This window comes from Panthera leo, chromosome D4 (assembly GCF_018350215.1).
Source record: "Panthera leo isolate Ple1 chromosome D4, P.leo_Ple1_pat1.1, whole genome shotgun sequence".
NCBI classification, from domain to species: Eukaryota; Metazoa; Chordata; class Mammalia; order Carnivora; family Felidae; genus Panthera; species Panthera leo.
Window position 1 is genome coordinate 86,629,269 of NC_056691.1, and position 20,538 is coordinate 86,649,806.

A 20,538-nucleotide genomic window follows, 5' to 3' on the forward strand; every position below is an offset into this window, starting at 1 on the left:
GATGCCAATGCCCATCACCACTGCACCACACTGCCTCCCACGACGGAGCCGGAGCTTTAATTTACCTAAGTCCCCCCAAAGGATGCACTCTATACTCTGGAATAAATAGGTCCAAGTAATTATTAGACCAAAACTTCATTTCATTTTTGAGCCCTCTGACTAGACCCTGAAAATTGCCCATCCCCCCCTTTAAGGACTTCTTCCCGGACTAAGGAATTAGTGGATGTATTTCAGGATAAGAAGTGTGGACGCCCAACATGTTTGATTATCAAGGAATCAAGTTTTCAGAGGTCTCAGTGCCACACAGGGCTGGGAAGCTGGTCAGTGACCCAGGACCCAGCAGGTGGCATGACAAATGTAGTCATAGGCTTAGAAGTTAGCTGATTTGCTGCAGGGTCCAGAGAGGTCCGAGGCCAAAGTTACGTACAGGTCTTCAGATCCGTGCCCTTTGTACCACGAGGTGTGTCAAACTGCTTACAACACACCACGGCTAGAAAGGATTCCTAGGCAGAAATCCTGACGTCACATTTATTGCCATCCCAGAAGCAGAGGTTCCAGCCTCTGGTCTGCAGATCTTCTGAAACTTGTGAAGGTATTGAAGGCCGTAAAATATCCACATGAAAGTGAGGGAGGAGGGATCAAAATTCGACTCTGGTGGGACTCGAACCCACAACCTTTGAATCACCACACCAAGGCTCGGCTAGAAGTCCAATGCGCTATCCATTGCGCCACAGAGCCGGCTACCGAAGCCTCCCCCGGCTCACCTCTCAGCCTAAGCCGCCCTTTTAGCGTTCTTCTAGGTGCGGCTTTGGCCTCTCCGGAACCCTGCTCGTGTCTGCGCGCGGACTCTGGATCCTCCGCCCACGATGCTGGCGGGGGTGTTCCCCCCACGTCGGAACGCCCTGGACTGGGGGCGCAGGACCCACTCCCAGCCCGCGGGTCTCCTCCCGTCCCGGGGGTCTCCGCGGCGGGGCCGGGCAGGGCGGCGCGGACTACAACTCCCAGCGTGCCGCGCGGGGTGCCGCCCGAGGCCGTCGCGCGCGCAGGGCGGGCTGGGCCGGGCGGCGTCGGCGCGTTGGAGCTGCGCGTCGCCGCGGTCTCTGCGGCTTTCCGGCCGTGGGGAAGGCGCGGGAGGCGGTGCTGCGGGCCGGCGCAGCCGGTTTGGGGTTGCAGGAGGCGGGCGGGGGAGGAGCGCCGCGGGCGGGCGGGGCCGGGCGGCAGGCGGGGCTGGCCGGGCGGCCGGGCCATGCAGGGCGCAGAGCCGGCAAAGCTCTGCTGAGACTCGGCTCTGCGCTCCCAGGGGCGGCTGATGCCCCCAGCGTTTCCCACTCCGCTGCCGCAGCCAGGCCGCATCTGGACGGGGCACCGCGCGGCGGGGCCGACGCTGGGTGAGCAAAAGCCAGGCCAGTGGGTCCCCGGGCGGGGAATGTGCCCGGCTGAGTCTTGGGGAGGTGGCGCGGCCGGCTGGGATGAGGGACGCGCCCTGCTGTTGTGTCTCCTTGCCGGGCGCTCTGCTGCCCTGGCTCCTTAGGGGCGAGGGCGGTTCGCAGTGACCAGGGACGGGGGCGCGAGGTATCTCGGCATCCCTTTCCCTTCTCGTCCCATCCCCCAGCCATCCAGGATGGGTTCCTGTTCTCTGCCCTGGCCGGTTCTGGGAGGTCTGAGGACCTTAGAGACCTTGGCATTGGATTTAGGAGTGCTGGTTTGGTCTCCCTCCCGGCTTTTGATTTTCCCGTGGAGAAGGGGGAGATGGCATGTAAGGGCTCCCTGTGGTCCAGACCGTGTCCTCATACTGGCTTGGAGACTCTTAGGCTACATCACAGCCGTGACCTTCAGCCCCCTCCCCACGAATCGGAGAACCCTGCAAGAAAACGGAGTCCCATCTGCTTCCTCTTGAGCAAGTCCCTAAGGCTCCAGGAGAAGAGCCCAAGACTCCTAATCTCAGTCCAGTCAGCTGTTCCCCTTCCCCTATAGCCCAATCCCTAAAGATGCATGTAAATGGCTTGCTGAGTGTGTTTGTAAGGGGGTGCCTTCAGTGCCCTCTTATGCTCCCTCAATCACCTTTCCCCTCTAGGCGGTCATCTCTCAGGCACCTCCAGGCTCTAACCCGTTTGCTCTGTCGCCCTCTGTGGGCCAGCAGAAACATGGCACCCTGCGAGTCTGTGGGCAGAGACTCTGCCAGGCCCCTTTCCCGGGAGCTTGCCCCTTTGGGTGTTGTGGCTTGGCCTGGTCATCCAGAGACCCAAAGACCCATCCTTGAGTATTTGGATGAGGAGTCAAGCCAGAGATGCTTAAGTTAATACCCCCTCCAAGACATTTTGGTTCAAGATCCTGGATGTCAGGAGGGTAGACTGTCCTGTTTTGGCTGGAAGGGCTTCCAAGAGCAATTCTCACTTACACCATAGCACAGAGGGGGAGACTAAGGCCTAAAGTAGGAAAGGAACTTACCCAAGGTCACTGGAAGAGTCGTAGGAGGACTAAGGGGCTAGAATCTAGCCTCTGCGTCTCAGCCATGGAATTACTCATCTCTAGTCCCGTGCTTCTAACCTGTTTCAAGACAGCTGAGCTGTGGAAAGGGACCCCATCCTCAGCTGCCTACTCAGTATGGCTAAGCCTCACCTCACTACAGGTTGACCCTTAGGACCATAGTAGCTGCCTAGGCCAGGAGGTAGGGGACATAGACATTTGGCTCCACTGACTGCTCTGTGCCCACAGGCCGCAATGCTGCTCGGGGCGTCTCTGGTGGGGGTGTTGCTGTTCTCCAAGCTGGTGCTGAAATTGCCTTGGACTCAAGTGGGGTTCTCCCTGCTGTTCCTCTACCTGGGATCTGGAGGCTGGCGCTTTGTCCGAATCTTCATCAAGACCATAAGGCGTGATGTCTTGTGAGTATTTGGTCCAGCCCATCTTAGGGTCTCCCTAATTCCCCAGATTTCTCCAGACCAGACCAGGGCACCTGAGCCCCAGAGGAGGAACCTCTGCTCTACCTCCTTCCCCCAGCAGTAGTACCTGGTATCTCCATCTTCCAAGATGAAAGTCTTCTCCTAGGGCATCTCCCTAACTTGATGCTGTTTAGCCTAGGGCAGACTTAGGGGCCCAAGACATGCACTGAATGCCAGGTGTGTTGAGAAGACATCTGCAAAGAGTCCTGAGGACATGTTTTAATTAGTGAGATGATGAAGAGGAACCCTGTGGGAAGGACCCTGTCCTTGGGTTGGCATGAGTCTGAGAGGGCACAGAGGTCAGAGCAGGGCCCTGAAACAGATGCGTGGAGGAACCTGCTCCCCAAAGAAAGTCAGGTAGGGTCTACAGGGCCATCCTGTGCCAGAAACACCTGCTGCTACCTGCTCTGTGCGAGGCATCGGGCTGGCTCTGGGACCCAGGGAGGAACAAGGGAGACCTAGTCCTGGGCCCGGCTCAGTCTGGTCAGGGAGATGAGAAGGTGATACAGTAAATCCCTAAACTCACAATGTTGTGTGAGCAGAGACCCTGGCCATCTTGCTCACAGTGGTGTCCCAGTGCTTGGCACAGTGACCCACACTCAGAACAGGCAGCTCGCTCATCTGAATTGACTGCAAAAGGAGGTATCGAGCGGCCACTGCAGGAGGGGTGGTAGCAGAGAGCTGTGAGAGTATGGAGCGGGGCGAGAGGGCTTTAGGCGTAAGCCTTGCGGAATCAGGGAGGCCTGGAGGACAAAAAGCTATAGTTAAAAGTCTCCTCCAGGTGATGGGAGCAGGCGTAGAAGAGTGGAGCTCCAGTGGCTCAGTTGGTTAGCACGTGGTACTTACACAACAGAAGAGGCATAGAAGTCAGGGAGCTAGGAGGGTTCAGGGGTCAGAGGTGGCAGGGGCGGGCGGGGAAAGGGGATATTGCCAAGTGATTCCGCATCACCTAGTGAAGCTCTGTGCCCGGTACTGAGTGAGACCCGGGGGGGTCTCAGGGGGTAAGCAGGATGGAGCCCCTGCTGGGCTCACAGGGAGGGAGACCGAGCAAATCACAAGCTTATCCTTTATTTACTGTGAGAGTGGTCTGGAGAGGTTGCAGTACAGGGCTGTGGGAGGTCCCAGATGAGCCGGGACTTTGACTTGGGCCCCAGAATCTTGGAAGACTCTGACAGAACACTAGATTCCAAGAAGAGCTTCAAGGGTCCTGGGTGTTACACTCTGGAGCCAGAGAGGACTGAGATTGTGATCTTAGCTTGTCGCAGCCTGGGCGAGCCGTGGTGCTGCAGGGCCTCGCTTTCTCCCTTGTACTGAGGAGGGAGTCACCCCCCGGGGTCCCTGGGTGTTATTGTGAGGCATCAGTGGGCCGGTGCCTGTAATGGTGCCCAGCACACAGGTGCTGGGAAACGGGAGCATTGCAAGTGATCGGGCTCAGGAGCCTCAGGCCCGTGGGACAGCAGCCTGGGCCAGGGTGTCGGGAACCCTGCTCCCAACCCCAGCAGTCACGGCTCCCTTGCTTGCTCCCACCTAGCGGCGGCATAGTGCTCCTGAAGGTGAAGGCAAAGGTCCGGCGGTACCTGCGGGAGCGGCGGACAGTGCCCATTTTGTTTGCCTCCACGGTCCGGCGCCACCCTGACAAGACAGCCTTGATCTTTGAGGGCACAGACACACATTGGACCTTCCGCCAGCTGGATGACTACTCAAGCAGCGTGGCCAACTTCCTACAGGCTCAGGGCCTGGCCTCGGGCGACGTGGCCGCCCTCTTCATGGAGAACCGCAATGAGTTTGTGGGCCTGTGGCTGGGCATGGCCAAGCTGGGTGTGGAGGCAGCACTCATCAACACCAACCTGCGGCGGGACGCCCTGCGCCACTGCCTGACCACTTCCCAGGCCAAGGTCCTCATCTTTGGCAGTGAGATGGCTCCAGGTGAGCCCCTGGGGTGCGGGGTCAGGCAGGGAGTCCCACAGCATCTTGCACAGACTACAGCCCCCTTCTGGGCCTGAGGGAGGCTATGTGGCTCAGAGGTTAAGGGCATGAGCCTTGGTGTCCGATGGCCTGGCCTCTGCCACTGGTAAGCTGGAGATCCTGAGGAAGAGACTGGAAACGTCTGTGTCTCTGTTTTCTCACTGTCCTACCTACCACATACTGTTTTTAAGAAGATACTTTGCCTGCAGCACTAACAAAGTAGCTGATGCTAGGCGAGCCCTCAGCTATGATGGTAACCATTCTTATGAGTAATTAGGCCTCATTTGCTTCATCTATAAAATGGAAACAATCTCTTTTCTGCTGTCTGGCAGAGCTTATGTTATTTGCCGCGGTGTGGAGCGCTGACCAAGACTGAGCTTGGTGCTTTAATAGGCAGCTCTAGGGGTGCCTGGGTGGCTTAGTCGGTTGAGCGTCCAACTTCAGCTGAGGTCATGATCTCAGTGTGTGAGTTCGAGCCCCGCGCCAGGCTCTGTGCTGACAGCTCAGATCCCGGAGCCTGCTTCAGAATCTGTGCCTTCCTTTCTCCCCCTCCCTGGGGTGCTCTGTTTCTCTCTCTCAAATATAAATAAACATTAAAAAAATTTTAATAAGCAGCTCTAATCTTCACAAAGCCTGGTGAAGTAGGGATGGCTGTCTCGGCTTTACAGATGAGGAGACAGAGGTTCCGAGTGGTGTGAGGAGATCGTCTAAGGTCACACAGAGGCAGGATTTCATCTTGGGCTTGACCAGTGTCCCCTGTCCCGCATGGCTATGGTGCGGGATGATGGCCAGGGAAGGTGACTAAAATGCAGAACGGGAGAGGAACGATGCAGCAGGGAGAGGGGAGAGGGTTGGACAAATCTAAAGGGAGGCCGAGGAAGCGGGGCTGAGGGGGCCGGGACTGGCCTGTGCCTGGTGCGGGTGAGCACCTGGACCGTGGTAGTGCACAGGGGAGCCTGAGAGAAGGTTCCCACCCTCTGACCCTCCATGCCTCCCTTCCAACCACACACGAGCGTGGCACAGCGCGTAAAGGCACAGACCTTGGTGTGCGGTACAGCTGGTCATTCTAGCTGTGAGCAGGCCCTGCCGTCCTGGGAGCCTCGTCTCCTCATCTACGCAGTGGGCTGCCGTTGGTACCTGGGCTGTGTGAGCAGGAGAGCACACGGAAGGAGCCCGCCGTGTAGCTCCGTAGCAGCTAGGGAGCTGTTGCTCTTGTCAGCGTCTTTCTTACAACGAGGTTGGTGCTTCACCCATCTTGCCCCCCACACACAGCCGGTCTCCCCTGATGACATGCCAGCCTTGACACAAGCAGAGGTCCTGAGGACATGGGGTCCCTGGCCTGCCCCCTGATCAGCCCTGTCTTCCCCACAGCCATCTTTGAAATCCATGCCAACCTGGACCCTTCGCTCAGCCTCTTCTGCTCCGGCCCCTGGGAGCCCGGCACGGTGCCCGTCGGCACAGAGCACCTGGACCCCCTGCTGGAAGATGCCCCCACGCACCTGCCCAGTAGCCCTGACAAGGGCTTCACAGGTGAGTCCCCTGCCCCACAGAGGCGTTCTCAGAGGGGCCCAGGACAGAGCGCTGACCTCGGGGCGGGAGGCCTGCGTACTCCTGCAGACTTGTCATGTGACCTGCAGTGAGTCATATCACCTACCTTTTTCCATCTGGGAAGATGGGCACAGTTACTATGGGTCACTCTGAAGGTTAAGTGAGCTGAAGATGCCAGGCACGGTGCCAAGTACTCGGGAGCTCACAAAACCTGATTCTTGGACTTGTTGAACGAGCCTTCATCGCTGCCCAAATGTGCAAGATCACGTGGAGCCCAAGAAACTGCTGGGTCTGAATTTCGGCTGGGGTTGGACCAGGGGCAAGACCCTCTAGCACCTGTTTGGTGCCAGCCCCTGTCAGCCTGCGATCCTCTCCCTGCCCTAGACTGTCCTGCCTGCCCATCCCCTCCTCCAGGCAGCCTTCTGACCCTGTAGCCTCTCCTCTATGCTCCACCCTGCCCTATGGAACCCCCAGCTTGCTGCGCCACCCAGAGGGCGAGAGCTGGTGCTGAGCACATGCAGCAGCCCCTCTGCTTCCCTCGTGCCCCGGAGCACCTGAGCTGCCCTCTGAGCCTCGGTTCCCACAGCTATAAAATCAGGGGTGGTAATGGAACCTATTTTATGGAGTGGCTTTGAAGATTGTAAAAGATAACAGTGGAAAACTAGGGTGTGACAAGAAGTGCTCAGTAACCGGTCATTGTCATTGCGGTCATTTCATCTCTGTCATACGTGGATTTTGTCTCCCGGTGCTTTTGTAAGCTACTTGAAGACAGGGTGTCTGGCTGGGTCAGCCTGGTGTCCTCGTGGTGTCCAGCCCTTGGCATCAGCAGGCATCCAGAGGGCATGAGATGGTTGACACACAGCGTGCGGCTGTCCCACAGCGTTCCTGACCTAGAACCCCCAGCCCAGTGGGGAAACTAATGTGACAGCCCCTGACCTGGGCTACAGGGTGGGATGGAGAAGTGGTCTGTGGTACAGAAGTTCCCTGGGCACTGTCCTTCCTGCAGATAATGCCTCCCCAGCCCTGTGCTGTCCCTTCTCAAAGCCATTTCTGTGTCTGTTTTCTTTAGATAAGCTCTTCTACATCTACACATCAGGCACCACAGGGATGCCCAAAGCCGCCATTGTGGTGCACAGCAGGTAAGGGGCAGGCTCCTGGGGGGAGGACTGGGGGTGGTGGGACCCAGGGGCCTCTCCTCTTCCTTTCCAGGGCCCACCGAACACTCTGTGCCCCCCAGGTATTACCGCATGGCTGCCCTGGTGTACTACGGATTCCGAATGCGGCCGGACGACGTTGTCTATGACTGCCTGCCCCTCTACCACTCAGCAGGTAGTACTGGGCCCTTCCGCTCAGTCTCTGGCACCCCAGGCCTCAGGAGCCCCCCAGACCCCCTCAGCAGGCAGCATCTTGTGGTAGAAACACATGAGCTTTGGAGTCAAATCTGGGTTAAAATTCAGAGGTAGCCATTGACTGGACCTCTGAATGAAGACAGCAACGTGAACCTCACAGCTTGTGTGCCCGCATCACACAGGACACCTGGGTTAGTCTGTTCATTTTCATGGGTGTGCACACCCTTGCTGCTTGGTCTTAGGAGCTTTAGGGAAGACAGAGATGGAATAAATATAGTTCCTGCCCTCAAGGTGCTTAGAGTCAGATGTGTCTTTAAGGCAGGATGAAGGATGGAACCCCAACGTGACTTTAATTCAGGAAATGACATGGTGAGTGCGGAGACAGGCAGGGAGCAGGAGCTCAGCTCAAGAGAAGAGCCCAGTGATGGCCAGGAAGGCTTCCTGGAGGAGATGCATTCAAGTCAGGCAGATGTGAGGTGCAGAAGCCAGGTGGGCTAGCTTGTTCCCCCCTGGATGAATGGCAGAATTACAGGTACAGGAGCAGGAGCTTGGGGGCAGCTCCCAGAGGGAACAGTCTAAGGAGTATGCACTTGATCCCACACTGGGGAGGTACTGGGGAGCCATGGAAGACTAGGGGAGAGGTATGATTAGTGCTGGAGGAACAGGACAGGAAAGAGGGACTGGGGGAAGGGCCTTGGAGGAGGCGGGCTGGACAAGAGGAGGCTCTGGAGGGAGGGGTCTCCTGGCTCCCAGACCTCCATGGCCCATCCCTTCGCCTTCAGGAAACATTGTGGGAATCGGGCAGTGCCTGCTCCATGGCATGACGGTGGTGATCCGGAAGAAGTTCTCAGCCTCCCGGTTCTGGGACGATTGTATTAAGTACAACTGCACAGTGAGTGAGGAGGGCAGGGGATGAGCCGTCCCTGTCCCCTTGTGACCGAGCAGCCCCACTCGGGGACGTCAGTCTTACAGCTAAGGCCAGTTGTTCACTGGGGGCAACATTCCCATTGTTCGGATGGGGAGGCTGAGGCCCGGGGCCTACAGGATTGGGAGGTAAAGTGAGAGCAGCCACGGGCCAGCCTCACTCCAGGTCCACCCACAGATTGTGCAGTACATCGGCGAGTTGTGCCGGTACCTCCTGAACCAGCCACCCCGGGAGGCGGAGCACCAGCACCAGGTGCGCATGGCACTCGGCAATGGCCTCCGCCAGTCCATCTGGACCGACTTTTCTAGCCGCTTCCACATCCCCCAGGTGGCCGAGTTCTACGGGGCCACCGAGTGTAACTGCAGTGTGGGCAACTTCGACAGCCAGGTGAGCAGTGGGGCGGTGGAGGGCGGGCAGGGTCCAGTGTGGAGTGTGGTGGGCACCAGAGCCTCCGCTGTCTGGTTAGGGCGGGCAGGGTCAAGCACAGAGGGTGGTGGGCACCAGAGCCTCCGCTGTCCGGTTAGGGCAAGGCAGCCATGGGAGTGTGAGGGCCAGGCCCCCCAACACTGCCTAGTCTCAGGCCTGTGGCGGGAGAGCCCAGGTCCAAGTCTTGGCCTTTGCAGGTGGGGGCATGTGGCTTCAACAGCCGCATCCTGTCCTTTGTGTACCCCATCCGGCTGGTGCGAGTCAACGAGGACACCATGGAACTGATCCGGGGGCCCAATGGCCTCTGCCTTCCCTGCCAGCCAGGTCTGCCCCGGGGCTGGAAGTGTGGGCAGAGCAGGGGAGGTTGGCCTGGGAGATGGGACTGGGATGGGTGAGTAGGGAGCCCTTGTTCTGACCAGTGGCTGTCACTCAGCTCTTCTCTTATAGCTACGAGTCCTCTTTCTTCATCCATCTGTCCCTCCATTCCTTGTCCTCTCTACCCATCAGTCAATTAACTCACTGTCGTGTGGAGGACCCTGGGATTGATCCTGGCTCAGCCCCTTAGCTCTGTGCCCAAGTCCCCTCATCTGCCAGTGAGGCTGATGGCGGCGCTGCCTCCTGCGGCTGCCCCGGGGGTCACGTATGGTAAAGAACAGACCGCTCTCTGAACAGAGCCAGGGGCCCCAGGAGTGCTGGCCCCGGTCAGGCTGTCCCCATAGCGCTTGGCCACCCTTTCGTATCGTTCATCTTTCCATCTCACAGGCGTTACTCAGACGTTACTGAGTGCCCATGTGCCGCAGGCCCGCCCAGAGAAGCTCCCTGCCCTCCAGGCTCCCGCACCGGAGCAGGGCAGTGTTTCTGTGGGAAGCAGTGTGAACAGAAGTCCAATCAAGATGCAGGGCACATTGCGGGGTTGGGGGGGGGGGGGGGTGCTGGTGGTGGCGGAGGCCTAACCCTACCCCTTCCCTGCACCCAGGTGAGCCAGGCCAGCTAGTGGGCCGCATCATCCAGCAGGATCCCCTGCGGCGCTTTGACGGCTACCTCAACCAGGGTGCCAACAATAAGAAGATTGCCAAGGACGTCTTCCAAAAGGGAGACCAGGCCTACCTCACCGGTGGGTGGGCACCGGCCCCTTTGGGTGGGCAGGGTGGAGAGGAACGAAGGGGCCCTCGCCCACCTGCAGAGAACACCTGCCCCAGGACGCCCCAGTCCCAGCCCTCCCGGTCCAGCAGATCCCGGGGTCCGGTGAGGCCTGCCGGCCCCAGCCCTGCCTCACACAGCGCCCCCCTAGGTGACGTGCTGGTGATGGACGAGCTGGGCTATCTGTACTTCCGAGACCGCACGGGAGACACGTTCCGCTGGAAAGGCGAGAACGTGTCCACCACCGAGGTGGAGGGCACACTCAGCCGCCTGCTGGACATGGCCGACGTGGCAGTGTATGGTGTCGGGGTGCCAGGTATCTGTGGGCTGGCGGGAGCCGCCAGGTGTGGGTGGGAGGCACCCCCAGGGGCGCGGCCAGCTCCTCACGGTCCGCGCTGCTGCCGCCTCCAGGAACCGAGGGCCGGGCTGGAATGGCTGCGGTGGCCAGCCCTGCTGGCAGCTGCGACCTGGAGCATTTTGCACAGCTGCTGGAGAGGGAGCTGCCCCTGTATGCCCGCCCCATCTTCCTGCGCTTCCTGCCTGAGCTGCACAGAACGGGTATGTCCCCTCCCCTGCTCCCGCTTACAGGCCCCAGGCCTGTGCCCCTTCTTGGTTCCTTTTGGAGAGACCCGGGCGGCTGTCATTTGACCTTTACCCACAGCATTGCTGTGTCGTTGGTAAGCAGACCTCCCCGCGTACAAGTGAGTGCACTGAGCCTTCAGAGAGAGAAGGTTCATACGTCCGCTAGCGGGACGAATGTTTACTGAGTACCTACTGTGTGCCTGCCAGGCTCTGTGCTAGGCCTTTGGGGATATAGGTAACAAATCCTGACGGGACCTTTGCCTTCTTGAAGCCTGTTCAGCGGTAGGGGAGGCAGCAGAGGACACGGAATTCCAAATGTAAAGGGTAGAATACAGATCAAACTGACAGAAAAGCAAATGAATGGGGGCGGGGTGCCTGGGAGGCCCCCCTGAGGAAGTGATGTTTGAGCTGAGACCTGAATGAAAGGGCGGGGTTTGTGGGGCGGGAGGCATTCCAGGCAGGTCCTGAGACAGGACGGCAGTGGGCCAAGAGAGGAAGGAAAGGAGGCCCCCAAAGCTGGAGCCAAGGGAGGCGGGGTGGGGGCAGGCAGTGATGTCAGGTGGGGCAGAGAGGTCAGTGGAGACCAGAAGACTCTGTGGGCTGGGGAGGGGCCTGGACTATGTCCAGGCAGTAGGGAGCCACAGAAGTGTTTGAGTAGAGCAGTGACCTATGTCAGGTGCATGTTCCACACAGTCCTCTGGATGCCACGTGGAGTGCAGGAGAGGGCTGCAGACAGCTCCAGGGGAGTGGGGAGACGAGTGAGGGGCTCTTGCTGTTGTCCAGGCGAGAGGTGAGCGGTGGGTCCACGGTCACATAGCAGGGCAGTGCCAGCCTCTGTCTGTTGGACCACTGACGGGTCCCCTGATGGGCAGGAAGTCTGGGGGTCCTGCCCAGTCCTGCCCCCAGCTTGCCTTAGTGCTTGTTGCCCTGTCCGGACTCTCCCCCTGCTCAGCCTCAGGCCACCTCCCATACGCTCATCATGTCAACCCCTGCCCTGCTGGAAGGCCTGCCCTCACCGAGGTGGCCCCTGCCAGGTAGTAGGCCCCTAGGAGCCCCTGAAACAGTGCGTGACTGAGCCCGAGAGCTCCTGAGTTTTGGGTGACAGCTGACTTCTCTGTGCAGGAGAGGCAGGGAAGCTGTCAGCCCTCAGGTTTCAGAGGTTTGCTACAGCACAAACACCCCAAAACTTACTTTAGGGCATAAAACAGTCATGTTTTTGCTCTCAGTGGTGGGTCAGCAATTTGGGGTCAAGTTCAGCTGAGCGGTTCTTCTGCTGGCCCCCCCTGGAGTGGAAGAGCTGCCATCGCTTGTGACTCAGCTGGGGCTGGAGGGGCCAGGATGATGTCCTTACCCACCCGTCTGGCTCCCGGCCGGTTGGTTCTGCAGCGCTGGCCAACAGACCTGTGTGTGAGGATGATGATGTTCTGTATGTGCGCTGACCGGCACGGCAGCCACTAGCCCTGCGTAGCTACTGAGCGCTTTTTTAAATGGGGCCGGTATGACTGAGGAACTGAATTTGACATTTTGCTTAATTTTAATTAAATGTGTGTGGTCTCATATGGCCAGTGGCTATCCTACTGGATAGTGCCAGCCCAGGGGGCTTTCCTGGGATGTTTCCCCTCTGTTCTGCGTGGCTTCCCAGCCTTCAGAGACCACACCAGTGTCAGGCACTGCCAGGAGGGAGGGAGTAGAAGCTGCAAAGCCCCTCGAGGCCTAGACCCAGCACTCGAATGTTCTGTTGGTCAAAGCAAGTCACAAGGCCAGTTCGGGTTCAGGTGGGGGATGGAAAAAGACTCCAGCTCTTGCTGGGAGACATGGCCAAGTCACAAGGTGGTGGAGTGCGCGTCCAGGGAGGGAAGGAATCGGGCAATTTGTCATACATACCTGGATTCAAATCCCAGTTCCAGCGTTGATGAGCTGTGTGATGTTGGCCCCGGGGGCGTGTCTCACTGCGCCAGTCTCTCCTGCCCTGTAGGGGTGATGCCCCTGAGGAGAGATGGGGAATTTACATTACGAGTGCTGAGAAAACATTGCTGCCTGTTGAAACGACTTCAGATATGTTAAAAGCTGAAAATGACATGCATCGTAGAATCCATAGAAGAGTGTTGAGCACCTGCCTCTGGGGTTGATGTGCAGATGAAATTAGATCATGCCCTTCCCTGGGAGGTGCTCAAAGCCCAGATCTGAGTTCTGGTCCTCACTCTGCTGTCACTCAGTGTGTGTGGCCTTAGATGGATAGTTTCCCTTCTTTGGTTGTCAGTTTCCCCATTTGCAAAAGAAGACGGGTAATGCAGCCCCCCCCCGCCCCTTTACCAGGGCTGCTCTGAAAAGCAGGATATAATATAATTAACTGGAGCCGCCTTTGCAAACTGTAAAGGGCTGTGCCCTACCGTGCTCTAGGCCGCTTTCCCGTGTTCTCTCCAGCCTTCCTTCTCTGTCCCTCTTCAGCTTTGGTGGTCAGCTTTCTGAGGCCCAGGCCCCTGCCCTGCACCCTCTGATCCATCCCCATTGCTCCCTCAGGGACCTTCAAGCTACAGAAGACAGAGCTGCGGAAGGAAGGCTTTGACCCATCGGTTGTGAGAGACCCACTGTTCTACTTGGATACCCGGAAGGGCCGCTACATCCCGCTGGACCAAGAGGCCTACGCCCGCATCCAGGCAGGCGAGGAGAAGCTGTGATTTGCCCCTGAGTCCCTCTAAGGGCCAGTGGGTGCAGGATCCAGAGCCCCAGCTCCCACCCCAGAGGGGTCATGGGCGATGCCAGACCAAAGCAAGCAGGGCCCAGCACCTCCGCCCCGAGGTGCTGACCCCCTCCCCATCAAAACTGCCAAGTGACTCACTGCCACCTCCCCCTGCCCCCCAAGAGGGCTTTCTGTGAAAGCCTCATGTCCGCATTACGTCTTCGAGGCCAGGTGGGGCCTCTAGGCCCCAGGCTAAGATGGACTGGGCGCCTCAGGAGGACGTCTTGGGTCAGGGCAGGGCCAGGTGGAGGGCCGCCAAGCACTCCCCCCAAAGCAGGGACCTTGTAAATGGGACCATGGCAGAAGCCCCCAGACTCAGGAAGCCAGCAGAGTGGGCAGGGGCTGCAGTGGCTGTTGATCAGGTGGCCGAAGAGGATCCTAGCCCTGGAGCTGTTCCAGTGTCGCTCAGCACTGCCTGCGCCTCAGGGAGGGTAGGAGGACCACCCTGACCTGCAGCGGGCAGTCTGGACTGAGCCCCCTGCCCCGCCCCGCCACCATCCTTCTCCTCGGTGGCTGCCTGGCTGCCCCTCAGGTGGGACCTTTCTCTTTGTAGGTCTGTCTGTGTCACTTTCTCCATCTCAGTCCTGGGCCGGTTATGAGAGGAGCAGGGGTAGAGGGGGTCGCTCAGGGGCCAATAAACTGCCTTGACTCCCCCTAGCCTGTGTGCGTGCCACCTGAGCTCACCCTACCTGCTCAGGCCCCACCTCCTGCCCCTCCGGCCCACTCACTCACTCCGACTTAGGGATATAGCAGTTAAGATGCCTTCAGTGAGTTGGCAAGGTATTTAATAGCATGAGCTTAAAAGTCCAAACCAGCTGTGTCACTTTTGAGTTCGTGGCCTAGGGCAAGTGACTCAGTCTCCTCTTCTGTGAAAGGGGAGTAATCGGGAGGATTTCAGAGAACAAGGGACCCATTTTGAGGAAAGGGCTGTTCAGAGCCTTTGAGGGAGAAAACTCTAACCCAGGATGGGATCCCGTCTCCAGACCCTCACTTGTGCTGTTCGCCTTGCCTGGGGTGCATTTCTCCAGGGGTTCGGTGGCTGTGCAAAAGCCAGAGCAGGACTGCCTGACCAGCTGGGGCAGAGTCCAGGGAAAAGCTTCCTGGAGCGGTCTTACCAGAGCTGCAGCAATCAGCAGCGCCAGTGGAGAGCCAGCTGTCTCCTGGGCCCCATCACTAGAGTCACACCCAGGCTGGAAACGGATGGCCCATTGGGAAAGGGGTCCAACTCACCCCAGGGCAGTGGGCAATGTGTGCCCCTGGGGCTTCATCTTCACTGTTTAACCCTCACCACAGTCTTTCATTTGCTGAGGTCACACAGCAGTGGAGACGGGGCGCTGGAAGGCAAACCCAAGCCCCTCTTGCTTCTTGCTGCCCCACCCGCCTGCTGGTGCAGAAGGCAACGGGAAAACCAACAGCTTCCATTCCACGAATGCCTGTGGAGCCAACTGTGGGCCCCGCCCTAGGCCTGCAGCTGACAGCCAGGGTGGAGGGGGGCCAGGGTGAGATCCGGGGTGCCTCCTGGGGGAGTGACTTTGAAAGAGGAATCTGATGCTGCTCAGGGGGAAATGGGGGGCAGAGCTGGAGTAGGGCCCTTGGAGAATGGTGCTGAGGGGGTTTAGGAGGGAGTGGTAGGCATGGCTGCAGTGTCCCAGTGAGACCAGCAGAGGGCATGCAGAGCTTGGAGAATTCCTTCTTGGCCCTTCTCAGCCTCCAAAAGCAGAAAGGAGGGGCTGCCTCATCCCCAGGCCGGTACCCAGCCCAGAGCACTCCGTCTTTGAGGGCCCAGGGTTGGACTTCCATGGGCTGGTCCTGGCTGACAGCTTTGTATCTAACCCTTAGCAGTGAGTACTTTCCAATGGGATAGCGCTGCCACCCACCCAGGGGCCCCTATTCCTTCCTGGAGATTGAACGCAGTCACCGAAAGGCAGTATGGAGTGGTGGTTGGGTTAACAACCTCCAGCTCGAAAGGGCAGGTGCTCAAGTCCATTTGCCAGGCTAAGCCTCAGGTTCTTCTGCAAATAGAGATTTAGGGTAGTTGTGAAAATGCATTGTGCCTGGAGGTCTCTTAACTCTGGGTCTGGTGCCAATACCTGCTCAGTACACAGCAGTTACAGGGTAAAAAACGAAAAAGGATATATATACAGGTATCAGGACCCCAGACTAGGCCTGAGTTTACCACTTCCACACTGCTTCCCCCTCTGCCCCCCCCTCCCCCCGCCCCAGTGAAGGGCCTTGGGAGCTCTCCCATCTGCCTCTGGTCATCCTCAACCATGGCTCTGTGAGTTAGGCGCACAGTAGCTTCTCAGTATGTGCTTGTGAATTTAACGATAGCTACTGTTTATTGGGCATTTCCTGACGTTTCTATGCTGTTTCATGGTTTACAAAGTACCGCGTTAAGTTCATCTGTGGAGCAGAGTCTAAAGGCCTGCTGGGGGCAGGGGCAGAAGCGGTGCACGGTAAGATAGACCTGGGAGCCCACTGTCCGGGGACAGGGGAGAGGGAGCTAGCGAGTTAAGAAGCAGCCGGTGAGGTAGTTAGCTGCACCCAACCCAGCGCGCTGGCCAGGTAGGCAGTTGTGTTTCACAGTCAGAGAGGCTATTCAAGAAAGAGTTCTCCAAGAATTGGAGGGGGAAGAGCATCCCAGACAGGAGTAGCAGCAACATGTAAAGGCCTGCAGGGCAGGTCTAGGAAAGCAATGAAGCTGCAGGGGAGTGCGCATCCGGTGTGGAGTAGGGCTGAAGCAAAGTATGAAAAATGAGTCTTTTGTGGGCACTTGCACACTTCCAGACAGTGGGGGCTCTGCTAGGAGGTCCCTCATCCCTCCTCGGGTCACACCCACTTCCTTCGACTTGCTAACGGCCACACCGTATGGAGCCCTTCCTATGTGCCAGGCGATTTGCAATGTGCTACGTGTGCATCCGTTTGTTAAATCCGTAAGGAAAAGCAGCTACTATTTTTACCCCCATTCCACAGATGAAGAATCTGAGGCTCAGGGAGGCAAAGTCTCTCCAAAGACCACAGAGCCTGCGAATGGCAGCTCTGGGGGTAAGGCCCCTTCCTGGAGCTTCAGTGTTCCCATCTGCAACAGTGCCTGGGGGCGGGCAGAGGCTGGAAAGAGCCGGCCTCGAGCATCCCTGGAGGTCCTACCGCCCTCAGGACAGGCAAGTGGCCGACCAGGCCAGTGCTTGGAGTATCACTTTCAATTCCTGGGAAGAAGGTTAAATACCTCCGAGGGGCCCATTTAGGCGGTGGCGGCAAGGGAGGGGGTGACCAAGTGACTTTCAAAGGGGCCTGAATGCATGGCCGGCCCCTCCCCCCCCCCCCCCCGAGGAGGGGGCCCTGCTTCCTTCCAGCCTAATGATATTCTAGGCTCAGCCCTCATCTTTGGCGGCAGTTTAACCCGAGCCGGGGCGGATTTCTTTCTCACTGATCTCAGCTTGACACCCAATTAGCACAAGAATGGGAGGAGGAAGCCTGCGAGAGGCGCCTCCCAGCCTCCCGGGGCGCATGAGGGGAGCAGGCTGGAGACAAAGGGCAGCAGGCAGGGGGGCACCCGCGCCCTCGCCTCCCCTGCAGACCCCGCCTTTGTCTCCCTTGGAGCTTCTGAGGAGATAGAGGCCGCCGCCCGGGCTGGCCGGCCTGCTGGAGGAGACAGGGGATGGGGCCCAAGCCCCTCTTCTGTGTGGATCCCAGGGGAGGGCATCTGGGTGAGCCTGACCCAATGGGAGGCAGTGAGGGCCAGTGATGCTGAAGGCACTACAACCTGGGGTTGAGGCCTTAGGGGGCATGAGACACTTAGGGGCCATGAGCAAACCACTGGTTCTGAGCCTCAGTTTTCTCATTTGAAAAATGGGGATAATAGTAGTCTCTGTGAGCAGCCAATCAGGTAGGGCATGTAAACACCTGGCAGGTGGAAGGTGGGCATTCAATAAATACTTTTTTAAATACATTTTTAAAGTTTATTTATTCAGAGAGTGAGAGAGGGAGATCATGAGCAGGGGAGGGGCAGAGAGAGAAATCCCAAAGCGGACTCTGTCCTGTCAGCGCAGGGCCCGACTTGGGGCTCTAACTCACAAACTGAGATTGTGACCTGAACCAAAATCAAGAGTCAGACACTCAACCGACTGAGGCACCCAGGCGCCCTGCAATAAATGCTCTTTTAATGAATATGAACATGAACTAATATTGTTACAATTAAGAGATTGAGTGGGGTAGGCTTGCGATCAGAAGGAAGGATTTTCTGAGACCCAGGCATTCACAGAATGGGCTGATTTACCCAGAAGTGAGCTCCCAGTCTCTGGGACTATGTAAGAAGCTGGAGGAACCCGTTTGTTGAGATATGGGAAGATGCCTCCTCTGGCCTTCCTGGTGCCATCTCCCTCCCACCATCCCTTTGGATTTGGGCTTGTGTGACTTCTGGGAAGCCTTCTCTGATCCCAGGGCTGGATTAGGGGGCTCCGCCAGCTCCCACAGGGCCCCATGTTCCCCCTTTATAACATTGATCACACCGTGAGGTCCATTTTTACATCTCTGTCTCCTGCAACAGCCCCAGGAGGACAGGGACCTGTTGGTTTTGTTCACTGTTGTGTTTCCAGCACCAGCTCTGGGCCTGCCACTTAAAAAGTGCTCAGTGAATGTTTGTCAGACGGATGAAGCCCTTCAAATGCTCCCTAGCTCTCATGTTCCAGCCCCAGGAGGTGGCAGTTCCTGGGGTGAGAGGATATTCAATTCTCGAAGAGGTGAGCTGAGTTCAGAGGCTCAAGGGCTTTACCTTGTTGGTAAAGAGAAGCCATTAAATGACTTTGAGCGGGGGAGTGAAAGGTGTTCACTTACTCACTCAACAAGCACTTACCAAACCCCTACAATTACAAAGCTCCTTACTGCAAGCTAAGGATCAAAAATGAATCAGGCAAGATTTCTGCCCTGGAAGAGTTGGGTCTAGTGAAAGAATCTTAGAATATTTTTGGTGAAAGGACCTTAGATCGTTTGGTTCCCAACCTTCTTCACAGATTGGGGAAACTGAGTGCCAGAGAGGGAAAGTGACCAACCCGCACAGCATGGTGAATATGGGGCCTTTCCATTAACCACAGGATTCCTTTGTGCTCTGAGGACCAGGCTGTGTCTGACTTGTTTTCACTTGGCCAGTGCCCTGGAACAGTGCCTAATACATTGGAATGGCTCAGGGCTATCCACGGAGTCAAACTACAGTGAAGTCATGGCCACAGTGAGGGAGGTGGGAGGCAGGCAGGCAGAGAAGAAGCAGGTACAGGTGCCAGGTGCCAGGGGTGGCGGTGGAACATTTTGGGGTTGCAAAATCAGCTTTAGGAGAGGAATCCAAATTGATGACTTTTTTTTTTTTTTTTTTTTAAGATTTTAAGTAATCTAATCTCCACACCCAACATGGGGTTTGAACGCAAAACCCCGAGATCAAAGGTCCCATGGTCCACTGACTGAGCCAGCCAGGAGCTCCTCAAATTGGTGACTATTTGGATATGGGACAGAATTAAGAACAATGTCTAAAGTTTCTTGCTTAAGTGTTTCAGTGTGTGGCAATGGTATCCTTGAGATGGGGAACACAGGGCAGGGCCTGTTTTAGGGAAGGAGGCGCTGTAGCAAGAACTCATTTAGTCCTCGCTACAACCCTGTGAGTTAGGGGGTGTTACTATCCCCATTTTACAGATGAGGAAACTGAGGCACAAAGATGATAAGGGACTTAATGCAAAGAAACATCTAGGAAGTGGTGGGAACTGGATACAAAGCTGGCAGCTGAACTCCCAGCTCTTAACCATTATATCATTCCGCCACTGACCTTCAGACTACCCCCCCCACATGTTACCCATGCTAAGTTCAATTTGGAAGTGTTGTGATTTAGACACCCCAGTGTATCTACTTTACTCCACTTCTCCCCTGGCCTTTTGCAACAGGCTCCAGCGGTGTCCCATCTTCTCCCCTGTTCTTGTTAAACCATTCACACTCCAGCAAGTAAGGATATTTTACAGTATAGTTCTAATGTCACCCCCTCCCCAAACCTTTCAAAAGCCTCCCACTGCTCTTAGAATAGAGACTGAAATTCTTACCTGGCTCTCAAGGTGTGATTTGGCCCCTGCCCCCTTCCTAGCTTCATCGCTTACCAGCCCCTCTGCTCCCCAAATTCCACTTTCCTCTCTTGGTGTCCCAGCATGGTCGCCAACTCAGGGCCTTTGCATCTTCTGTCCTCCTCATTGGAATGTTTCAGAGGTTTCTCTCCACCCTCACATCCACCTACGGTACTCAGCTTTATTGCTTAGCTGTGTCCAGTCCAATTGGTTTTCTTTTTGAAGTTCCTATAACTTCAGGTCACTTCTTTCAGTTAGAGATTTTCTATTTATTAGTATGATTGATCTGTTTCTCTGATTACAGTTAGTTTCCACCACTACACTGTGAGTGCCCTAAAAGCAGGAACCCTTCTCATCCCGTTCACCACTGCACCTGTAGCACTGACCAAGATACCTGGTACACAGAGGACGTGCAGCAAATGTCTGCTGAATGAGTAAAACCCAAATCGATAACCAAAGGAGCGCCCGGATAGCGACTCAATAGCTCAGGAGAGATTTCTGGGCTGGAAATAAAGACTTGTAGTCACTTATAATTCAAGTCAAGTCAAGACGAATGGACGGGCTCACCCAAGAGGTGTGCGGGCTTAAGACAGACTTGTAACTTTTGCAAGATAAGCAGTAACGTGGCTCACAGGTACGACGCAAAGATGCCCGGGCTCCCCGCCTAGCTGTGGCTCGCACAAACCGCTGCCCACTCAGCTCCCTGAGGCCCGTCCCAGAAAGGTAGGTGACCAACTCAAGAGCCCCTAACGAGAGCCGCGACCTCTCCGCCTAGCTCCCGGCCTTCCTCCAATGGCTGCGGAGGATGACCCTCTGGGCACCGCCTCTT

At 57.0% G+C, this 20,538-nt stretch overlaps 1 protein-coding gene, 1 long non-coding RNA gene and 1 other non-coding gene across 3 annotated transcripts; 1 reads left to right on the forward strand and 2 right to left on the reverse strand.

Moving 5' to 3' along the window:
• Positions 1 to 646: 646 nt before the first annotated feature.
• Positions 647 to 738, reverse strand: TRNAR-UCU. Its single transcript is given in 2 exon segments — positions 647 to 682; positions 702 to 738. It is a non-coding gene; the product is annotated as a tRNA-Arg (tRNA).
• A 494-nt stretch (positions 739 to 1,232) lies between these two features.
• SLC27A4 (solute carrier family 27 member 4) lies at positions 1,233 to 16,912 on the forward strand. The gene is made up of 13 exons (XM_042912537.1): positions 1,233 to 1,388; positions 2,716 to 2,882; positions 4,471 to 4,865; positions 6,276 to 6,434; positions 7,522 to 7,591; positions 7,690 to 7,781; positions 8,584 to 8,693; positions 8,904 to 9,113; positions 9,350 to 9,476; positions 10,129 to 10,266; positions 10,444 to 10,608; positions 10,704 to 10,850; positions 13,395 to 16,912. The coding sequence occupies exons 2-13, from the start codon at positions 2,722 to 2,724 to the stop codon at positions 13,550 to 13,552; spliced, it is 1,932 nt and encodes a 643-aa protein (XP_042768471.1). The 5' UTR covers positions 1,233 to 1,388; positions 2,716 to 2,721; the 3' UTR covers positions 13,553 to 16,912.
• LOC122204822 lies at positions 11,495 to 20,513 on the reverse strand. The gene is made up of 3 exons (XR_006195790.1): positions 19,692 to 20,513; positions 12,759 to 12,860; positions 11,495 to 12,275 (listed from the first exon to the last, which is right to left on the reverse strand). It is a non-coding gene; the product is annotated as an uncharacterized LOC122204822 (long non-coding RNA).
• Between the last annotated feature and the right edge of the window lie 25 nt (positions 20,514 to 20,538).